This window comes from Oncorhynchus mykiss, chromosome 18, assembly GCF_057628025.1.
Source record: "Oncorhynchus mykiss isolate SJ-2025 chromosome 18, ASM5762802v1, whole genome shotgun sequence".
Taxonomy (NCBI): Eukaryota; Metazoa; Chordata; class Actinopteri; order Salmoniformes; family Salmonidae; genus Oncorhynchus; species Oncorhynchus mykiss.
Genome location: NC_143039.1, coordinates 53,918,945 through 53,937,368, shown reverse-complemented (window position 1 = coordinate 53,937,368; position 18,424 = coordinate 53,918,945). Strand labels below are relative to the sequence as shown.

General features: G+C 49.1%; 1 protein-coding gene across 3 annotated transcripts in view; it reads left to right on the top strand.

The window, feature by feature from the left end:
- Window positions 1-18,424, top strand: part of LOC110496379 (CMP-N-acetylneuraminate-beta-galactosamide-alpha-2,3-sialyltransferase 1) — a 67,462-nt gene that overhangs the window by 23,168 nt on the left and 25,870 nt on the right. The window contains exon 2 of one of the 3 annotated variants that reach the window (XM_021572246.3): window positions 5,943-6,766. The exons of 1 other annotated variant lie outside the window; for it this stretch is intronic. In XM_021572246.3, the coding sequence (XP_021427921.3) occupies window positions 6,476-6,766 (291 nt within the window). In that variant the 5' untranslated portion in view covers window positions 5,943-6,475. The remainder of the gene's footprint in view (window positions 1-5,942; window positions 6,767-18,424) is intronic. One more of the 3 variants, XM_021572247.3, reaches the window with a different exon arrangement.

Here is an 18,424-nt window from a genome sequence, read left to right as displayed (position 1 = left end):
CGAGATGGTACGACAGGGCCCTTATCGACCACTACCGCTGCAGCCTGTGCAAGGATGTTCGTCGGGAGTTGGCCTGCAGGGATACCACCCTCACTTTCAACCAGCTGGTAGACCTGTCCATTCGGTTGGATAACCTGCTGGTCACCCGCGGACGTCCAGAGAGGGCTCTGTCGGTTCCCTCTCCCAGCACCACCGCTCCGGTGCCTATGGAGCTGGGAGGTGCTGAGCTCAGGGAGGCCGGAGGTGGGGCTTTCACGTGCACCATCTGTGGCCACAGAGGTCACACTGCCGGTCGGTGCCGGGTTGGTTCCTCTGGGGTCAAGGCAGCAGGCAGGGCACTCTGGCGTCACCCCAGGTGAGCCTGCACCACTCTCATCCAGAGCCCTCTGTTGTACCCCTGTTTGTGCATGTTTACTTTCCTGAGTTTTCCCCGCATTCCCAGCATAAGGCGCTCGTTGATTCAGGCGCGGAATGGGAATTTGGGAATTTTATCGATAGAATTGGGAATTTTATCGATAGAGCATTCGCCCAGAGGTTAGGGATCCCTATTGTTCCAGTGGTTAGGCCTTTCCCAGTTCATGCTCTGGACAGTCGACCATTAGGGTCCGGGTTGATTATGGAGGCCACCACTCCCCTGGGCATGGTGACGCAGGGGGCGTAACAAGGAGAGAATAAGTCTCTTCCTCATTGACTCTCCTGCATTTCCTGTGGTACTAGGCCTTCCCTGGTTAGCTCGTCATAACCCCACCATTTAATGGCAACAGAAGGCTCTCAGGGGGTGGTCGCGTGAGTGCTCGGGGAGGTATTTAGGGGCTTCTGTTGGTGCTACTACGGTGGAAAGTCCATACCAGATCTCCACCGTACGCATTCCCCTCGAATATTCCGATTGGCTCTCACCTTCTCTAAAAAGAGGGCGACTCAATTACCACCCCATCGTGGGGGGGATTGTGCGATAAATCTCCTGGTAGACGCAGCACTTCCCAGGAGTCACGTGTATCCCCTGTCACAGGCGGAGACGGCGGCTATGGAAACATATGCCTCCGAATCCCTGAGTCAGGGGTACATTCGGCCCTCCACTTCACCCGCCTCCTCAAGTTTCTTTTTTGTGAAGAAGAAGGAGGGAGGTTTGCGCCCATGTATTGACTATCGAGGCCTAAACAGGATCACTGTGAGGTACAGTTACCCGCCACCTCTCATAGCCACAGCGATCGAGTCAATGCACAGGGCGCGCTTCTTCACCAAACTATATCTCAGGAGCGAGTACAACCTGGTGCGTATCTGGGAGGGAGAAGAGTGGAAGACGGCATTCAGTACTACCTCGGAGCACTATGAATACCTCGTCATGCCGTACGGTTTGATGAATGCTCCATCAGTCTTCAAAGCCTTTGTAGACAAGATTTTCAGGGACCTGCACAGGCTGGGTGTAATGGTGTATATTGATGACATTCTGATATACTCCGCTGCATGAGCCGAGCATGTGTCCCTGGTGCGCAGGGTGCTTGAGCGACTGTTGGAGCATGACCTGTACGTCAAGAATGAGAAATGCCTATTCTTACAGCAGTCCGTCTCCTTCCCAGGGTACCGCATTTCCACCTCAGGGGTGGAGATGGAGAGTGACTGCATTTCAGCCGTGCGTAATTGGCCGATTCCCACCACGGTAAAGGAGGTGCAGCGGTTTTTAGGGTTTGCCAATTACTACTGGAGGTTTATCCGGGGTTCTGGCCAGGTAGCGGCTCCCATTACCTCACTGCTGAAGGGGTGTACGGTACATTTGCAGTGGTCGGCTGAGGCGGACAGGGCTTTTGGTCACCTAAGGGCTCTGTTTACCTCGACTCCCGTGCTGGCCCATCCGGATCCTTCTTTGGCGTTCATAGTGGAGGTGGACGCGTCCAAGGCTGGGTTAGGAGCCATGCCTTCTCAGTGCTCGGGCACGCCACCGAAGCTCTGCCCCTGTGCCTTCTTCTCGAGGAAGCTCAGCCCGGCGGAGCGAAACTATGATGTGGGGGACCGGGAGCTGTTGGCTCTGGTTAAGGCTTTGAAGGCGTGGAGACATTGGCTTGAGGGGGCTAAACACCCTTTTCTCATCTGGACTGACCACCGCAACCTGGAGTACATCCGGGCAGCGAGGAGATTGATCCTCGTCAGGCAAGGTGGGCCAGGTTTTTTACCCGTTTTGTGTTCACCCTTTCCTACACACCAGGTTCCCAAAATGTGAAGGCAGACACACTGTCCCGGCTGTATGACACAGAGAAGCGGCCCATGGATCATACTCCCGTACTCCCGGCCTCCTGCCTGGTAGCGCCAGTAGTGTGGGAGCTGGTCGCGGACATTGAGCAGGCGTTACGTGCAGAGCCTGCTACCCTCCAGTGTCCCGCTGGGTGTCTGTATGTTCCGTCTGCTGTCCGTGACCGGTTGATCTACTGAGCCCACACTTCACCCTCCTCTGGTCATCCTGGGATCGGTCGAAAGGTGCGCTGTTTGAGTGGGAAGTACTGGTGGCCCACCTTGGCTAAGGACGTAAGGGTTTGTTTCCTCCTGCTCGTGTGCGCCCAGTGTAAGGCTCCTAGGCACCTGCCCAGAGGTAAGCTCCATCCCTTACCTGTTCCACAACGGCCTTGGTCGCACCTGTCGGTGGATTTTCTTACCGACGTCCCCCCTCACAGGGTAACACCACAATCCTGGTCATTGTGGATCGTTTCTCTAAGTCCTGCCATCTCCTCCCTCTGCCCGGTCTCCTACAGACTGTGGAGGCCTTGTTTACGCACGTCTTCCGGTACAACGGGGTACCTGAGGATATAGTCTCTGATCGAGGTCCCTAGTTCACTTCGAGGATCTGGAGGGCGTTCATGAAACGTCTGGAGGTCTCGATCAGCCTTACCTTGGAGTTTCATCCCGAGAGTAATGGGCAGGTGGAGAGAGTGAACCAGGATGTGGGCAGGTTTCTGCGGTCTTATTGCCAGGACCGGCCGGGGGAGTGGGCAGAGTTTGTGCCCTGGGCCGAGATGGCTCAGAATTCACTCCGCCACTCCTCCACTAACCTCTCCCCCTTCCAGTGCGTACTGGGGTACCAGCCGGTTCTGGCGCCTTGGCATCAGAGTCAGACCGAGGCTCCTGCAGTGGACGACTGGTTCAAGCGTGCGGAGGAGACATGGGATGCCACCCAGAAAATCAGCGCAGACTCACACCGTAGTGAGGACCCGGTGCGGACCGGGTCTGGCTCTCAACCCGAAACCTGCCCCTCCGCCTGCCCTGCCGGATGCTGAGCCCACGGTTTGTGGGGCCATTTAAAGGCCGGAAGTGAGTGAACGAGGTTGGTTACAGGTTACAGCTTCCCCCCAATTACTATATTAACCCCTCGTTCCATGTGTCTCTCCTCGGGCCAGTGGTGGCTGGTCCACTCCAGGAGTCTGTGGTGCGGGAGGTTCCTCCGCCTCCTCTGGACAACGAGGGGACCCCAGCGTACTCTGTTCGCTCCATACTGGATTCAAGGCGTCGGGCGAGGGGCCTTCAGTACCTTGTGGAGTGTGAGGGCTACGGTCCGGAGGAGAGGTGTTGGGTTCCGGTGGAGGACATGTTGGACCTTTCAATGCTGCAGGAGTTCCACCGTCTCCGGCTGGATCGCCCTTCGCCTCGCCCTCCGGGTCGTCCCCAAGCCGCGCGTCAGGGAGGGGGTACTGTCACGACTCCCGCCGAAGTCGGCTCCTCTCCTTGTTCGGGCGGCGCTCGGCGGTCGACGTCACCGGTCTTCTAGCCATCGCCGCTCCACCTTTCATTTTCCATTTGTTTTGTCTTGTTTTCCCGCACACCTGGTTTGCATCCCCTCATCACTCTATGTGTATATTATCCTCTGTTCCCCCCATGTCTGTGTGTGTAATTGTTCGTTACGTTTATTTGTGTGATGCGTCAGACTGTTTTTATCCGGGTATTGTTTTGAACACGTGGTATTGTATTGTTGTACATTATTTTGTGTGACTAAGTGCGCAATTCGCTTTTGCCTTTGGCTGGAGTGTTGTGACGCTGTTGCGTCCGACTGTTTTGCTTCTGCCAATTACAGTGTGCCTGTTCACTCATCTCTGCTCTCCTGCACCTGACTCCAGTTGACCAGTTGCGCACACAGCCTGACACCCAGACACCCTTCACCACCACTGGTCCCCCGTCTCTCCCTGCAGGGCAGAACCAGGGTTTCCTGGTCGATTCCTCATTTCACGAGTTTAAGGACCAGACGTGAAATGGGTTTAGAATATTTATTAAGGAAATGGAATGGATGTGAGAATGAGGATTCAGTGGGGAAATGAAAATGAACTGGATGAAGTTGAGGGCTACGGATGAAGGATCCAGAGGGGCTGACTCTGTAGGGTTTGGCTTGGAGTCTCAGGTAGACATCACTGTCAGGCCGTGGTAGTTAGGCTGGTGTGGTAAAGGCAACATAAGTAAAATGAGAAAGGAGGTGGGGAAAGGGGGGGGAAGGGATGTGACACAAAACAGGAGGAATGACTCGTCAGATTAAAGTAGGATGGTAGTGGTGATTAATTCTTAAAGGACTAAGCCGTTGGGGGGGGGGGGGGGGGGGGGGGGGCTTTACTACTATATGGCCTGAACTACAATAGCCCAGAGAAACACATCGAACAACACATTCATAAATTACAAAAAACTTTGTCAAAAAATGTATCATAAGAAACAAGGTTTTGAAGTGTCTGACCTATATCTAGGAGATATAAGAAAGCTCAGGAAATTAGTTTCCTTTTTTATATACACATATTTAACCCCTTTTTGGGGTTGGCACAAAACTACCTTCATACTTCCGTACCAGTTACTTTCAGATGAGTCCCGTGACACTTGTGGGGGTTGTAGAGCATCTCCATGTCCATAGAGTAGTCATAATAGTTTGTAGGTCAACCTGTACGGACGTCACAGACTTTTTTGTGAGAAGACTGATTTTGGGGACGTCTCATAGTCTGACAAACACCGGTCTAGCTCTGCTAGACATCTCTAGCTTAAATTTACGGATTTTGATGGGGATTTTTTTATTATGTTACTTAATCAAATCAGAATGTATTTGTCACATGCGCTGAATACAACAGGTGTTTCACCTTACTGTGAAATGCTTACTTTCAAGCTCTTAACCAATGGGGGGGTCAATGTAAATAGTCCGGGTGGCCATTTGATAAATTGTTCTGCAGTCTTAGGGTTTGGGGGTAGAAGATTGCACCAGTGCGACAATCGACTCTAGGGGCTTAAGGAAAGTGAGAATAGGTATTGAGGCAGATTAGCAGTTAGTAGCAGCTGGAACTTGTTTGAGGAGTTACGTTCAAGACAACTAGTTAAGTGTTGCAAACGGTCTTTGAGGCTGATTGGCAATAGTTAGCAGCTACTGCTTGTTAAATTGCTAGGAAGCTGCATTCAAGACAACTAGTTAAGTGTTACATTCAAGTCTGTTCCTTTCTCTTACATTTTTGTTAATTCTTGACACCATCAAAAAAACACCCCAACCTCTGGTGTCTTGTGTCCTTTTGGAGATCTGTGCTAAATTGACATGCCACAGATTGTAAAGAGAAAAAAGGTGACGTTAGTATGTTTGTGGGCTAAATCCTAATTTTATCACCTTGGCCTATAATTTGTCAAGAGCGTTTTCGTTGTGGAGAATGGCCATAGACTTGCCTTGGCTGAATGTGAACAATACGGTGAAATGTTCTGTGTTTCTGTGCATTTAACAGTAAACCCGGACCTTTCTGCTGGATGGTGGAGCTCTGATGTCCTTTCATGTAGAAATAGATCCCAGGGGGTCTTCCTGCTTTTCTGTTTTTAGTATAAAGCTAGAGTTGGTTCTGGGAATACTGGAAGTTGAAAGCTGTTGAAGGGAATTTTTTTTATCACATATGATCATTCATTTACTCGGCGGTGTTTGTATTTGCATTCATGTCTCCTGTTTGTTTGCTGTCTAGGGAAATGATTGAATGGACAGGCAGTGAATGCTAGATGCACAACTCACTGACCTCACACTGTCAACAGCAGAAGAGCAGCTGGATGCATTTACTCGGCCATCGTTAAGTTGACAGGACCATCCTGGATTGTGTACCACCATTTAATTACGGTGTTATTGTTCAGCAGACGTGTCATGGACATACACAAGGATTCCTCATCTATGTGATTTTTGTCTGACCGAACATTTTTTTCTACAGAATGCCAAGGCTTTCCCTTCAAAATATAAGGAACTTGTATTCTGGTCAGCTTTTTTACTCTGAGATGTTGTTGTTTTCCAACAGAGTGAAGAGGAGCCTGTAATTGTGATGAGGAAGACAGGGACTGTTTCTGTTCATCAGAGGAACCCGGCATTCAGCCTGTTAGAGCCACGAAATCTCCAGGGGAGGAAATATTCTCAGACATCACTTGGAAATTGGAATTTTCAATAAGTTTTCTCTGTTTTTCCCTTCCTTCCACCTCCCAGACAACTAAGTTTTTAATCTACCACTACACCATGTCTCTATCGAAGTGGAGGAAGATCAGGGCATTTACTGTGTTTTCATGCATTGTAACTTTCACCACGTTCCTCTTCAGTTACACGTTGAGAGATCCCTCTCTGTACTTCTTCAAATACGCCATCCGCAAGTCGGACAGCTTCTTCTCTAAGGGCCAGTGTGGCTGTCGACAGTGTATGACCGAGCTGGAGGACGACCCCTGGTTCACTGAGAGGTTCAACCTGTCTGTCCAACCTCTGATGTCAAGGAGGAACAGCCTGCTGACTGACGACACATACCGCTGGTGGCAGGTGAGATGTTACCACTGCTAGGGTTAGGATTGAACTGGGATGTGGACATGAAGCTAGGGTTAGTTTGAACCAGGATGTGGACATGAAGTTGGGCTAGGGCTGAACCAGGATGTGGACATGAAGCTAGGGTTAGTTTGAACCAGGATGTGGACATGAAGCTAGGATTGGGGTTGTGCTAGGGTTAGGGTTGAAATGGGATGTGGACTTGAAGCTAGGGTTAGTTTGAACCAGGATGTGGACATGAAGCTAGGGTTATTTTGAACCAGGATGTGGACATGAAGCTAGGGTTAGGATTGAACTGGGATGTGGACATGAAGTTAGGGTTAGTTTGAACCAGGATGTGTACATGAAGTTGGGTTAGGGCTGAACCAGGATGTGGACATGAAGCTAGGGTTAGTTTGAACCAGGATGTGGACATGAAGCTAGGGTTGGGGTTGTGCTAGGGTTAGGGTTGAATTGGGATGTGGACATGAAGTTAGGGTTAGTTTGAACCAGGATTTGTACATGAAGTTGGGTTAGGGTTGAACCAGGATGTGGACATGAAGCTAGGGTTAGGGTTGAACCAGGATGTGGACATGAAGCTAGGGTTAGGGTTGAACCAGGATGTGGACATGAAGATAGGGTTAGGGTTGAACCAAGATGTACACATGAAGCTAGGGTTAGGGCTGAACCAGGATGTAGACATGAAGCTAGGTTTAGGGTTGAACCAGGATGTGGACATGAAGCTAGGGTTAGGGCTGAATCAGGATGTGGACATAAAGCTAGGGTTAGTTTGAACCAGGATGTGGACATGAAGCTAGGGTTAGGGTTGAACCAGGATGTGGACATGAAGCTAGGGTTGAACCAGGATGTGGACATGAAGCTAGGGTTAGTTTGAACCAGGATGTGGACATGAAGCTAGGGTTAGGGTTGAACCAGGATGTGGACATGAAGCTAGGGTTAGGTTGAACCAGGATGTGGACATGAAGCTAGGGTTAGTTTGAACCAGGATGTGGACATGAATTTAGGGTTAGTGCTGAACCAGGATATGGACATGAAGTTAGGGTTAGGCTTGAACCAGGATGTGGACATGAAGTTAGGGTTAGTGCTTAACCAGGATATGGACATGAAGTTAGGGTTAGGCTTGAACCAGGATGTGGATATGAAGCTACGGTTAGGGTTAGGGCTGAACCAGGATGTGGACATGAAGCTAGGGTTGAGGTTAGGGTTAAACCAGGATGTGGACATGGAGCTAGGGTTAGGGCTGAATCAGGATGTGGACATGAAGCTAGGGTTAGTTTGAACCAGGATGTGGACATGAAGCTAGTGTTAGTTTGACCCAGGATGTGGACATGAAGCTAGGGTTAGGGTTAGGGCTGAACCAGGATGTGGACATGAAGCTAGGGTTATGGTTGAACCAGGATGTAAACATGAAGCTAGGGTTATTTTGAACCAGGATGTGGACATGAAGCTAGGGTTAGGATTGAACTGGGATGTGGACATGAAGCTAGGTTTAGTTTGAACCAGGATGTGTATATGAAGTTTGGTTAGGGCTGAACCAGGATGTGGACATGAAGCTAGGGTTAGTTTGAACCAGGATGTGGACATGAAGCTAGGGTTAGTTTGAACCAGGATGTGGACATGAAGCTAGGGTTAGGGCTGAACCAGGATGTGGACATGAAGCTAGGGTTGGGGTTGTGCTAGGGTTAGGGTTGAATTGGGATGTGGACTTGAAGCTAGGGTTAGTTTGAACCAGGATGTGGACATAAAGCTAGGGTTAGTTTGAACCAGAATGTGGACATGAAGCTAGGGTTAGGGTTGAACCAGGATGTGGACATGAAGCTAGGGTTAGGGTTGAACCAGGATGTGGACATGAAGCTAGGGTTAGGGTTGAACCAGGATGTGGACATGAAAATAGGGTTAGGGCTGAACCAGGATGTGGACATGAAGCTAGGGTTGAGCCAGGATGTGGACATGAAGCTAGGGTTAGTTTGAACCAGGATGTGGACATGAAGCTAGGGTTAGGGTTGAACCAGGATGTGGACATGAAGCTAGGGTTAGGGTTGAACCAGGATGTGGACATGAAGTTAGGGTTAGTTTGAACCAGGATGTGGACATGAAGCTAGGGTTAGGGTTGAACCAGGATGTGGACATGAAGCTAGGGTTAGGGTTGAACCAGGATGTGGACATGAAGTTAGGGTTAGTGCTGAACCAGGATATGGACATGAAGTTAGGGTTAGGCTTGAACCAGGATGAGGACATGAAGCTAGGGTTAGGGTTGAACCAGGATGTGGACATGAAGCTAGGGTTAGTTTGAACCAGGATGTGGACATGAAGCTAGGGTTAGGGTTGAACCAGGATGTGGACATGAAGCTAGGGTTAGGGTTGAACCAGGATGTGGACATGCAGCTAGGGTTAGTTTGAACCAGGATGTGGACATGAAGCTAGGGTTAGGGTTGAACCAGGATGTGGACATGAAGTTAGGGTTAGTGCTGAACCAGGATATGGACATGAAGTTAGGGTTAGGCTTGAACCAGGATGTGGACATGAAGCTAGGGTTAGGGTTAGGGCTGAACCAGGATGTGGACATGAAGCTAGGGTAGGTTTGAACCAGCATGTGGACATGAAGCTAGGGTTAGGGTTGAACCAAGATGTAGACATTAATCTAGGGTTAGGGTTAGGGCTGAACCAGGATGTGGACATGAAGCTAGGGTTAGTTTGAACCAGTATGTGGACATGAAGCTAGGGTTGAGGTTAGGGTTAAACCGGGATGTGGACATGAAGCTAGGGTTGAGGTTAGGGTTAAACCGGGATGTGGACATGAAGCTAGGGTTGAGGTTAGGGTTAAACCGGGATGTGGACATGAAGCTAGGGTTAGTTTGAACCAGGATGTGGACATGAAGCTAGGGTTAGGGTTGAACCAGGATGTGGACATGAAGCTAGGGTTAGGGTTGAACCAGGATGTGGACATGAAGCTAGGGTTAGGGTTGAATCAAGATGTAGACATGAAGCTATGGTTAGGGTTAGGGCTGAACCAGGATGTAGACATGAAGCTAGGGTTAGGGTTGAACCAGGATGTGAACATGAAGATACGGTTAGGGTTAGGGCTGAACCAGTATGTAGACATGAAGCTAGGGTTAGGGTTGAACCAGGGTGTGGACATGAAGCTAGGGTTAGGGCTGAATCCGGATGTGGACATAAAGCTAGGGTTAGTTTGAACCAGGATGTGGACATGAAGCTAGGGTTAGGGTTGAACCGGGATGTGGACATGAAGCTAGGTTTAGTTTGAACCAGGATGTGGGCATGAAGCTAGGGTTAGGGTTGAACCAGGATGTGGACATGAAGCTAGGGTTAGGGTTGAACCAGGATGTGGTCATGAAGCTAGGGTTAGAGTTGAACCAGGATGTGGACATGAAGCTGGTTTAGTTTGAACCAGGATGTGGACATGAAGCTAGGGTTGAGGTTAGGGTTAAACCGGGATGTGGATATGAAGCTAGGGTTGAGGTTAGGGTTAAACCGGGATGTGGACATGAAGCTAGGGTTGAGGTTTGGGTTAAACCGGGACATGGACATGAAGCTAGTGATGAGGTTAGGGTTAAACCGGGATTTGGACATGAAGCTAGGGTTGAGGTTAGGGTTAAACCGGGATGTGGACATGAAGCTAGGGTTGAGGTTAGGGTTAAACCGGGATGTGGATATGAAGCTAGGGATGAGGTTAGGGTTAAACCGGGACGTGGACATGAAGCTAGGGATGAGGTTAGGGTTAAACCGGGATGTGGACATGAAGCTAGGGTTGAGGTTAGGGTTAAACCGGGATGTGAACATGAAGCTAGGGTTAGGGTTGAACCAGGATGTGGACATGAAGCTAGGGTTAGGGTTGAACCAGGATGAGGACATGAAGCTAGGGTTAGGGTTGAACCAGGATGTGGACATGAAGCTAGGGTAAGTTTGAACCAGGATGTGGACATGAAGCTAGGGTTAGTTTGAACCAGGATGTGGACATGAAGCTAGGGTTAGGGTTGAACCAGGATGTGGACATGAAGTTAGGGTTAGTGCTGAACCAGGATATGGACATGAAGTTAGGGTTAGGCTTGAACCAGGATGTGGACATGAAGCTAGGGTTAGGGTTAGGGCTGAACCAGGATGTGGACATGGAGCTAGGTTAGGTTTGAACCAGCATGTGGACATGAAGCTAGGGTTAGGGTTGAACCAAGATGTAGACATTAATCTAGGGTTAGGGTTAGGGCTGAACCAGGATGTGGACATGAAGCTAGGGTTAGTTTGAACCAGTATGTGGACATGAAGCTTGGGTTGAGGTTAGGGTTAAACCGGGATGTGGACATGAAGCTAGGGTTGAGGTTAGGGTTAAACCGGGATGTGGACATGAAGCTAGGGTTGAGGTTAGGGTTAAACCGGGATGTGGACATGAAGCTAGGGTTGAGGTTAGGGTTAAACCGGGATGTGGACATGAAGCTAGGGTTAGGGCTGAATCAGGATGTGGACATAAAGCTAGGGTTAGTTTGAACCAGGATGTGGACATGAAGCTAGGGTTAGGGTTGAACCAGGATGTGGACATGAAGCTAGGGTTGAACCAGGATGTGGACATGAAGCTAGGGTTAGTTTGAACCAGGATGTGGACATGAAGCTAGGGTTAGGGTTGAACCAGGATGTGGACATGAAGCTAGGGTTAGGTTGAACCAGGATGTGGACATGAAGCTAGGGTTAGTTTGAACCAGGATGTGGACATGAATTTAGGGTTAGTGCTGAACCAGGATATGGACATGAAGTTAGGGTTAGGCTTGAACCAGGATGTGGACATGAAGTTAGGGTTAGTGCTTAACCAGGATATGGACATGAAGTTAGGGTTAGGCTTGAACCAGGATGTGGATATGAAGCTACGGTTAGGGTTAGGGCTGAACCAGGATGTGGACATGAAGCTAGGGTTGAGGTTAGGGTTAAACCAGGATGTGGACATGGAGCTAGGGTTAGGGCTGAATCAGGATGTGGACATGAAGCTAGGGTTAGTTTGAACCAGGATGTGGACATGAAGCTAGTGTTAGTTTGACCCAGGATGTGGACATGAAGCTAGGGTTAGGGTTAGGGCTGAACCAGGATGTGGACATGAAGCTAGGGTTATGTTTGAACCAGGATGTGGACATGAAGCTAGGGTTAGTTTGAACCAGGATGTGGACATGAAGCTAGGGTTAGGGCTGAACCAGGATGTGGACATGAAGCTAGGGTTGGGGTTGTGCTAGGGTTAGGGTTGAATTGGGATGTGGACTTGAAGCTAGGGTTAGTTTGAACCAGGATGTGGACATAAAGCTAGGGTTAGTTTGAACCAGAATGTGGACATGAAGCTAGGGTTAGGGTTGAACCAGGATGTGGACATGAAGCTAGGGTTAGGGTTGAACCAGGATGTGGACATGAAGCTAGGGTTAGGGTTGAACCAGGATGTGGACATGAAAATAGGGTTAGGGCTGAACCAGGATGTGGACATGAAGCTAGGGTTGAGCCAGGATGTGGACATGAAGCTAGGGTTAGTTTGAACCAGGATGTGGACATGAAGCTAGGGTTAGGGTTGAACCAGGATGTGGACATGAAGCTAGGGTTAGGGTTGAACCAGGATGTGGACATGAAGTTAGGGTTAGTTTGAACCAGGATGTGGACATGAAGCTAGGGTTAGGGTTGAACCAGGATGTGGACATGAAGCTAGGGTTAGGGTTGAACCAGGATGTGGACATGAAGTTAGGGTTAGTGCTGAACCAGGATATGGACATGAAGTTAGGGTTAGGCTTGAACCAGGATGTGGACATGAAGCTAGGGTTAGGGTTAGGGCTGAACCAGGATGTGGACATGAAGTTAGGGTTAGTGCTGAACCAGGATATGGACATGAAGTTAGGGTTAGGCTTGAACCAGGATGTGGACATGAAGCTAGGGTTAGGGTTAGGGCTGAACCAGGATGTGGACATGAAGCTAGGGTAGGTTTGAACCAGCATGTGGACATGAAGCTAGGGTTAGGGTTGAACCAAGATGTAGACATTAATCTAGGGTTAGGGTTAGGGCTGAACCAGGATGTGGACATGAAGCTAGGGTTAGTTTGAACCAGTATGTGGACATGAAGCTAGGGTTGAGGTTAGGGTTAAACCGGGATGTGGACATGAAGCTAGGGTTGAGGTTAGGGTTAAACCGGGATGTGGACATGAAGCTAGGGTTGAGGTTAGGGTTAAACCGGGATGTGGACATGAAGCTAGGGTTAGTTTGAACCAGGATGTGGACATGAAGCTAGGGTTAGGGTTGAACCAGGATGTGGACATGAAGCTAGGGTTAGGGTTGAACCAGGATGTGGACATGAAGCTAGGGTTAGGGTTGAACCAAGATGTAGACATGAAGCTATGGTTAGGGTTAGGGCTGAACCAGGATGTAGACATGAAGCTAGGGTTAGGGTTGAACCAGGATGTGAACATGAAGATACGGTTAGGGTTAGGGCTGAACCAGTATGTAGACATGAAGCTAGGGTTAGGGTTGAACCAGGGTGTGGACATGAAGCTAGGGTTAGGGCTGAATCCGGATGTGGACATAAAGCTAGGGTTAGTTTGAACCAGGATGTGGACATGAAGCTAGGGTTAGGGTTGAACCGGGATGTGGACATGAAGCTAGGTTTAGTTTGAACCAGGATGTGGGCATGAAGCTAGGGTTAGGGTTGAACCAGGATGTGGACATGAAGCTAGGGTTAGGGTTGAACCAGGATGTGGTCATGAAGCTAGGGTTAGAGTTGAACCAGGATGTGGACATGAAGCTGGTTTAGTTTGAACCAGGATGTGGACATGAAGCTAGGGTTGAGGTTAGGGTTAAACCGGGATGTGGATATGAAGCTAGGGTTGAGGTTAGGGTTAAACCGGGATGTGGACATGAAGCTAGGGTTGAGGTTTGGGTTAAACCGGGACATGGACATGAAGCTAGTGATGAGGTTAGGGTTAAACCGGGATTTGGACATGAAGCTAGGGTTGAGGTTAGGGTTAAACCGGGATGTGGACATGAAGCTAGGGTTGAGGTTAGGGTTAAACCGGGATGTGGATATGAAGCTAGGGATGAGGTTAGGGTTAAACCGGGACGTGGACATGAAGCTAGGGATGAGGTTAGGGTTAAACCGGGATGTGGACATGAAGCTAGGGTTGAGGTTAGGGTTAAACCGGAATGTGAACATGAAGCTAGGGTTAGGGTTGAACCAGGATGTGGACATGAAGCTAGGGTTAGGGTTGAACCAGGATGAGGACATGAAGCTAGGGTTAGGGTTGAACCAGGATGTGGACATGAAGCTAGGGTTAGTTTGAACCAGGATGTGGACATGAAGCTAGGGTTAGGGTTGAACCAGGATGTGGACATGAAGCTAGGGTTAGGGTTGAACCAGGATGTGGACATGAAGCTAGGGTTAGTTTGAACCAGGATGTGGACATGAAGCTAGGGTTAGGGTTGAACCAGGATGTGGACATGAAGTTAGGGTTAGTGCTGAACCAGGATATGGACATGAAGTTAGGGTTAGGCTTGAACCAGGATGTGGACATGAAGCTAGGGTTAGGGTTAGGGCTGAACCAGGATGTGGACATGGAGCTAGGTTAGGTTTGAACCAGCATGTGGACATGAAGCTAGGGTTAGGGTTGAACCAAGATGTAGACATTAATCTAGGGTTAGGGTTAGGGCTGAACCAGGATGTGGACATGAAGCTAGGGTTAGTTTGAACCAGTATGTGGACATGAAGCTTGGGTTGAGGTTAGGGTTAAACCGGGATGTGGACATGAAGCTAGGGTTGAGGTTAGGGTTAAACCGGGATGTGGACATGAAGCTAGGGTTGAGGTTAGGGTTAAACCGGGATGTGGACATGAAGCTAGGGTTAGTTTGAACCAGGATGTGGACATGAAGCTAGGGTTAGGGTTGAACTAGGATGTGGACATGAAGCTAGGGTTAGGGTTGAACCAGGATGTGGACATGAAGCTAGGGTTAGGGTTGAACCAAGATGTAGACATGAAGCTAAGGTTTGGGTTAGGGCTGAACCAGGATGTAGACATGAAGCTAGGGTTAGGGTTGAACCAGGATGTGAACATGAAGCTAAGGTTAGGGTTAGGGCTGAACCAGTATGTAGACATGAAGCTAGGGTTAGGGTTGAACCAGGATGTGGACATGAAGCTAGGGTTAGGGCTGAATCCGGATGTGGACATAAAGCTAGGGTTATATTGAACCAGGATGTGGACATGAAGCTAGGGTTAGGGTTGAACCGGGATGTAGACATGAAGCTAGGTTTAGTTTGAACCAGGATGTGGGCATGAAGCTAGGGTTAGGGTTGAACCAGGATGTGGACATGAAGCTAGGGTTAGGGTTGAACCAGGATGTGGTCATGAAGCTAGGGTTAGAGTTGAACCAGGATGTGGACATGAAGCTGGGTTTAGTTTGAACCAGGATGTGGACATGAAGCTAGGGTTGAGGTTAGGGTTAAACCGGGATGTGGACATGAAGCTAGGGTTGAGGTTAGGGTTAAACCGGGATGTGGACATGAAGCTAGGGTTGAGGTTAGTGTTAAACCGGGATGTGGACATGAAGCTAGGGTTAGTTTGAACCAGGATGTGGACATGAAGCTAGGGTTAGGGTTGAACCAGGATGTGGACATGAAGCTAGGGTTAGGGTTGAACCAGGATGTGGACATGAAGCTAGGGTTAGGGTTGAACCAGGATGTGAACATGAAGATACGGTTAGGGTTAGGGCTGAACCAGTATGTAGACATGAAGCTAGGGTTAGGGTTGAACCAGGATGTGAACATGAAGATACGGTTAGGGTTAGGGCTGAACCAGTATGTAGACATGAAGCTAGGGTTAGGGTTGAACCAGGGTGTGGACATGAAGCTAGGGTTAGGGCTGAATCCGGTTTTGGACATAAAGCTAGGGTTAGTTTGAACCAGGATGTGGACATGAAGCTAGGGTTAGGGTTGAACCGGGATGTGGACATGAATCTAGGTTTAGTTTGAACCAGGATGTGGGCATGAAGCTAGGGTTAGGGTTGAACCAGGATGTGGACATGAAGCTAGGGTTAGGGTTGAACCAGGATGTGGACATGAAAATAGGGTTAGGGCTGAACCAGGATGTGGACATGAAGCTAGGGTTGAGCCAGGATGTGGACATGAAGCTAGGGTTAGTTTGAACCAGGATGTGGACATGAAGCTAGGGTTAGGGTTGAACCAGGATGTGGACATGAAGCTAGGGTTAGGGTTGAACCAGGATGTGGACATGAAGCTAGGGTTAGGGTTGAACCAGGATGAGGACATGAAGCTAGGGTTAGGGTTGAACCAGGATGTTGACATGAAGCTAGGGTTAGTTTGAACCAGGATGTGGACATGAAGCTAGGGTTAGGGTTGAACCAGGATGTGGACATGAAGCTAGGGTTAGGGTTGAACCAGGATGTGGACATGAAGTTAGGGTTAGTGCTGAACCAGGATATGGACATGAAGTTAGGGTTAGGCTTGAACCAGGATGTGGACATGAAGCTAGGGTTAGGGTTAGGGCTGAACCAGGATGTGGACATGAAGCTAGGGTAGGTTTGAACCAGCATGTGGACATGAAGCTAGGGTTAGGGTTGAACCAAGATGTAGACATTAATCTAGGGTTAGGGTTAGGGCTGAACCAGGATGTGGACATGAAGCTAGGGTTAGTTTGAACCAGGATGTGGTCATGAAGCTAGGGTTAGAGTTGAACCAGGATGTGGACATGAAGCTGGGTTTAGTTTGAACCAGGATGTGGACATGAAGCTAGGGTTGAGGTTAGGGTTAAACCGGGATGTGGACATGAAGCTAGGGTTGAGGTTAGGGTTAAACCGGGATGTGGACATGAAGCTAGGGTTGAGGTTAGGGTTAAACCGGGATGTGGACATGAAGCTAGGGTTAGTTTGAACCAGGATGTGGACATGAAGCTAGGGTTAGGGTTGAACCAGGATGTGGACATGAAGCTAGGGTTAGGGTTTAACCAGGATGTGGACATGAAGCTAGGGTTAGGGTTGAACCAAGATGTAGACATGAAGCTATGGTTAGGGTTAGGGCTGAACCAGGATGTGAACATGAAGATACGGTTAGGGTTCGGGCTGAACCAGTATGTAGACATGAAGCTAGGGTTAGGGTTGAACCAGGGTGTGGACATGAAGCTAGGGTTAGGGCTGAATCCGGATGTGGACATAAAGCTAGGGTTAGTTTGAACCAGGATGTGGACATGAAGCTAGGGTTAGGGTTGAACCGGGATGTGGACATGAAGCTAGGTTTAGTTTGAACCAGGATGTGGGCATGAAGCTAGGGTTAGGGTTGAACCAGGATGTGGACATGAAGCTAGGGTTAGGGTTGAACCAGGATGTGGTCATGAAGCTAGGGTTAGAGTTGAACCAGGATGTGGACATGAAGCTGGTTTAGTTTGAACCAGGATGTGGACATGAAGCTAGGGTTGAGGTTAGGGTTAAACCGGGATGTGGATATGAAGCTAGGGTTGAGGTTAGGGTTAAACCGGGATGTGGACATGAAGCTAGGGTTGAGGTTTGGGTTAAACCGGGACATGGACATGAAGCTAGTGATGAGGTTAGGGTTAAACCGGGATTTGGACATGAAGCTAGGGTTGAGGTTAGGGTTAAACCGGGATGTGGACATGAAGCTAGGGTTGAGGTTAGGGTTAAACCGGGATGTGGATATGAAGCTAGGGATGAGGTTAGGGTTAAACCGGGACGTGGACATGAAGCTAGGGATGAGGTTAGGGTTAAACCGGGATTTGGACATGAAGCTTGTGTGGAGGTTAGGGTTAAACCGGGATGTGGACATGAAGCTAGGGTTGAGGTTAGGGTTAAACCGGGATGTGAACATGAAGCTAGGGTTAGGGTTGAACCAGGATGTGGACATGAAGCTAGGGTTAGGGTTGAACCAGGATGAGGACATGAAGCTAGGGTTAGGGTTGAACCAGGATGTGGACATGAAGCTAGGGTTAGTTTGAACCAGGATGTGGACATGAAGCTAGGGTTAGGGTTGAACCAGGATGTGGACATGAAGCTAGGGTTAGGGTTGAACCAGGATGTGGACATGAAGCTAGGGTTAGTTTGAACCAGGATGTGGACATGAAGCTAGGGTTAGGGTTGAACCAGGATGTGGACATGAAGTTAGGGTTAGTGCTGAACCAGGATATGGACATGAAGTTAGGGTTAGGCTTGAACCAGGATGTGGACATGAAGCTAGGGATAGGGTTAGGGCTGAACCAGGATGTGGACATGAAGCTAGGTTAGGTTTGAACCAGCATGTGGACATGAAGCTAGGGTTAGGGTTGAACCAAGATGTAGACATTAATCTAGGGTTAGGGTTAGGGCTGAACCAGGATGTGGACATGAAGCTAGGGTTAGTTTGAACCAGTATGTGGACATGAAGCTTGGGTTGAGGTTAGGGTTAAACCGGGATGTGGACATGAAGCTAGGGTTGAGGTTAGGGTTAAACCGGGATGTGGACATGAAGCTAGGGTTGAGGTTAGGGTTAAACCGGGATGTGGACATGAAGCTAGGGTTAGTTTGAACCAGGATGTGGACATGAAGCTAGGGTTAGGGTTGAACTAGGATGTGGACATGAAGCTAGGGTTAGGGTTGAACCAGGATGTGGACATGAAGCTAGGGTTAGGGTTG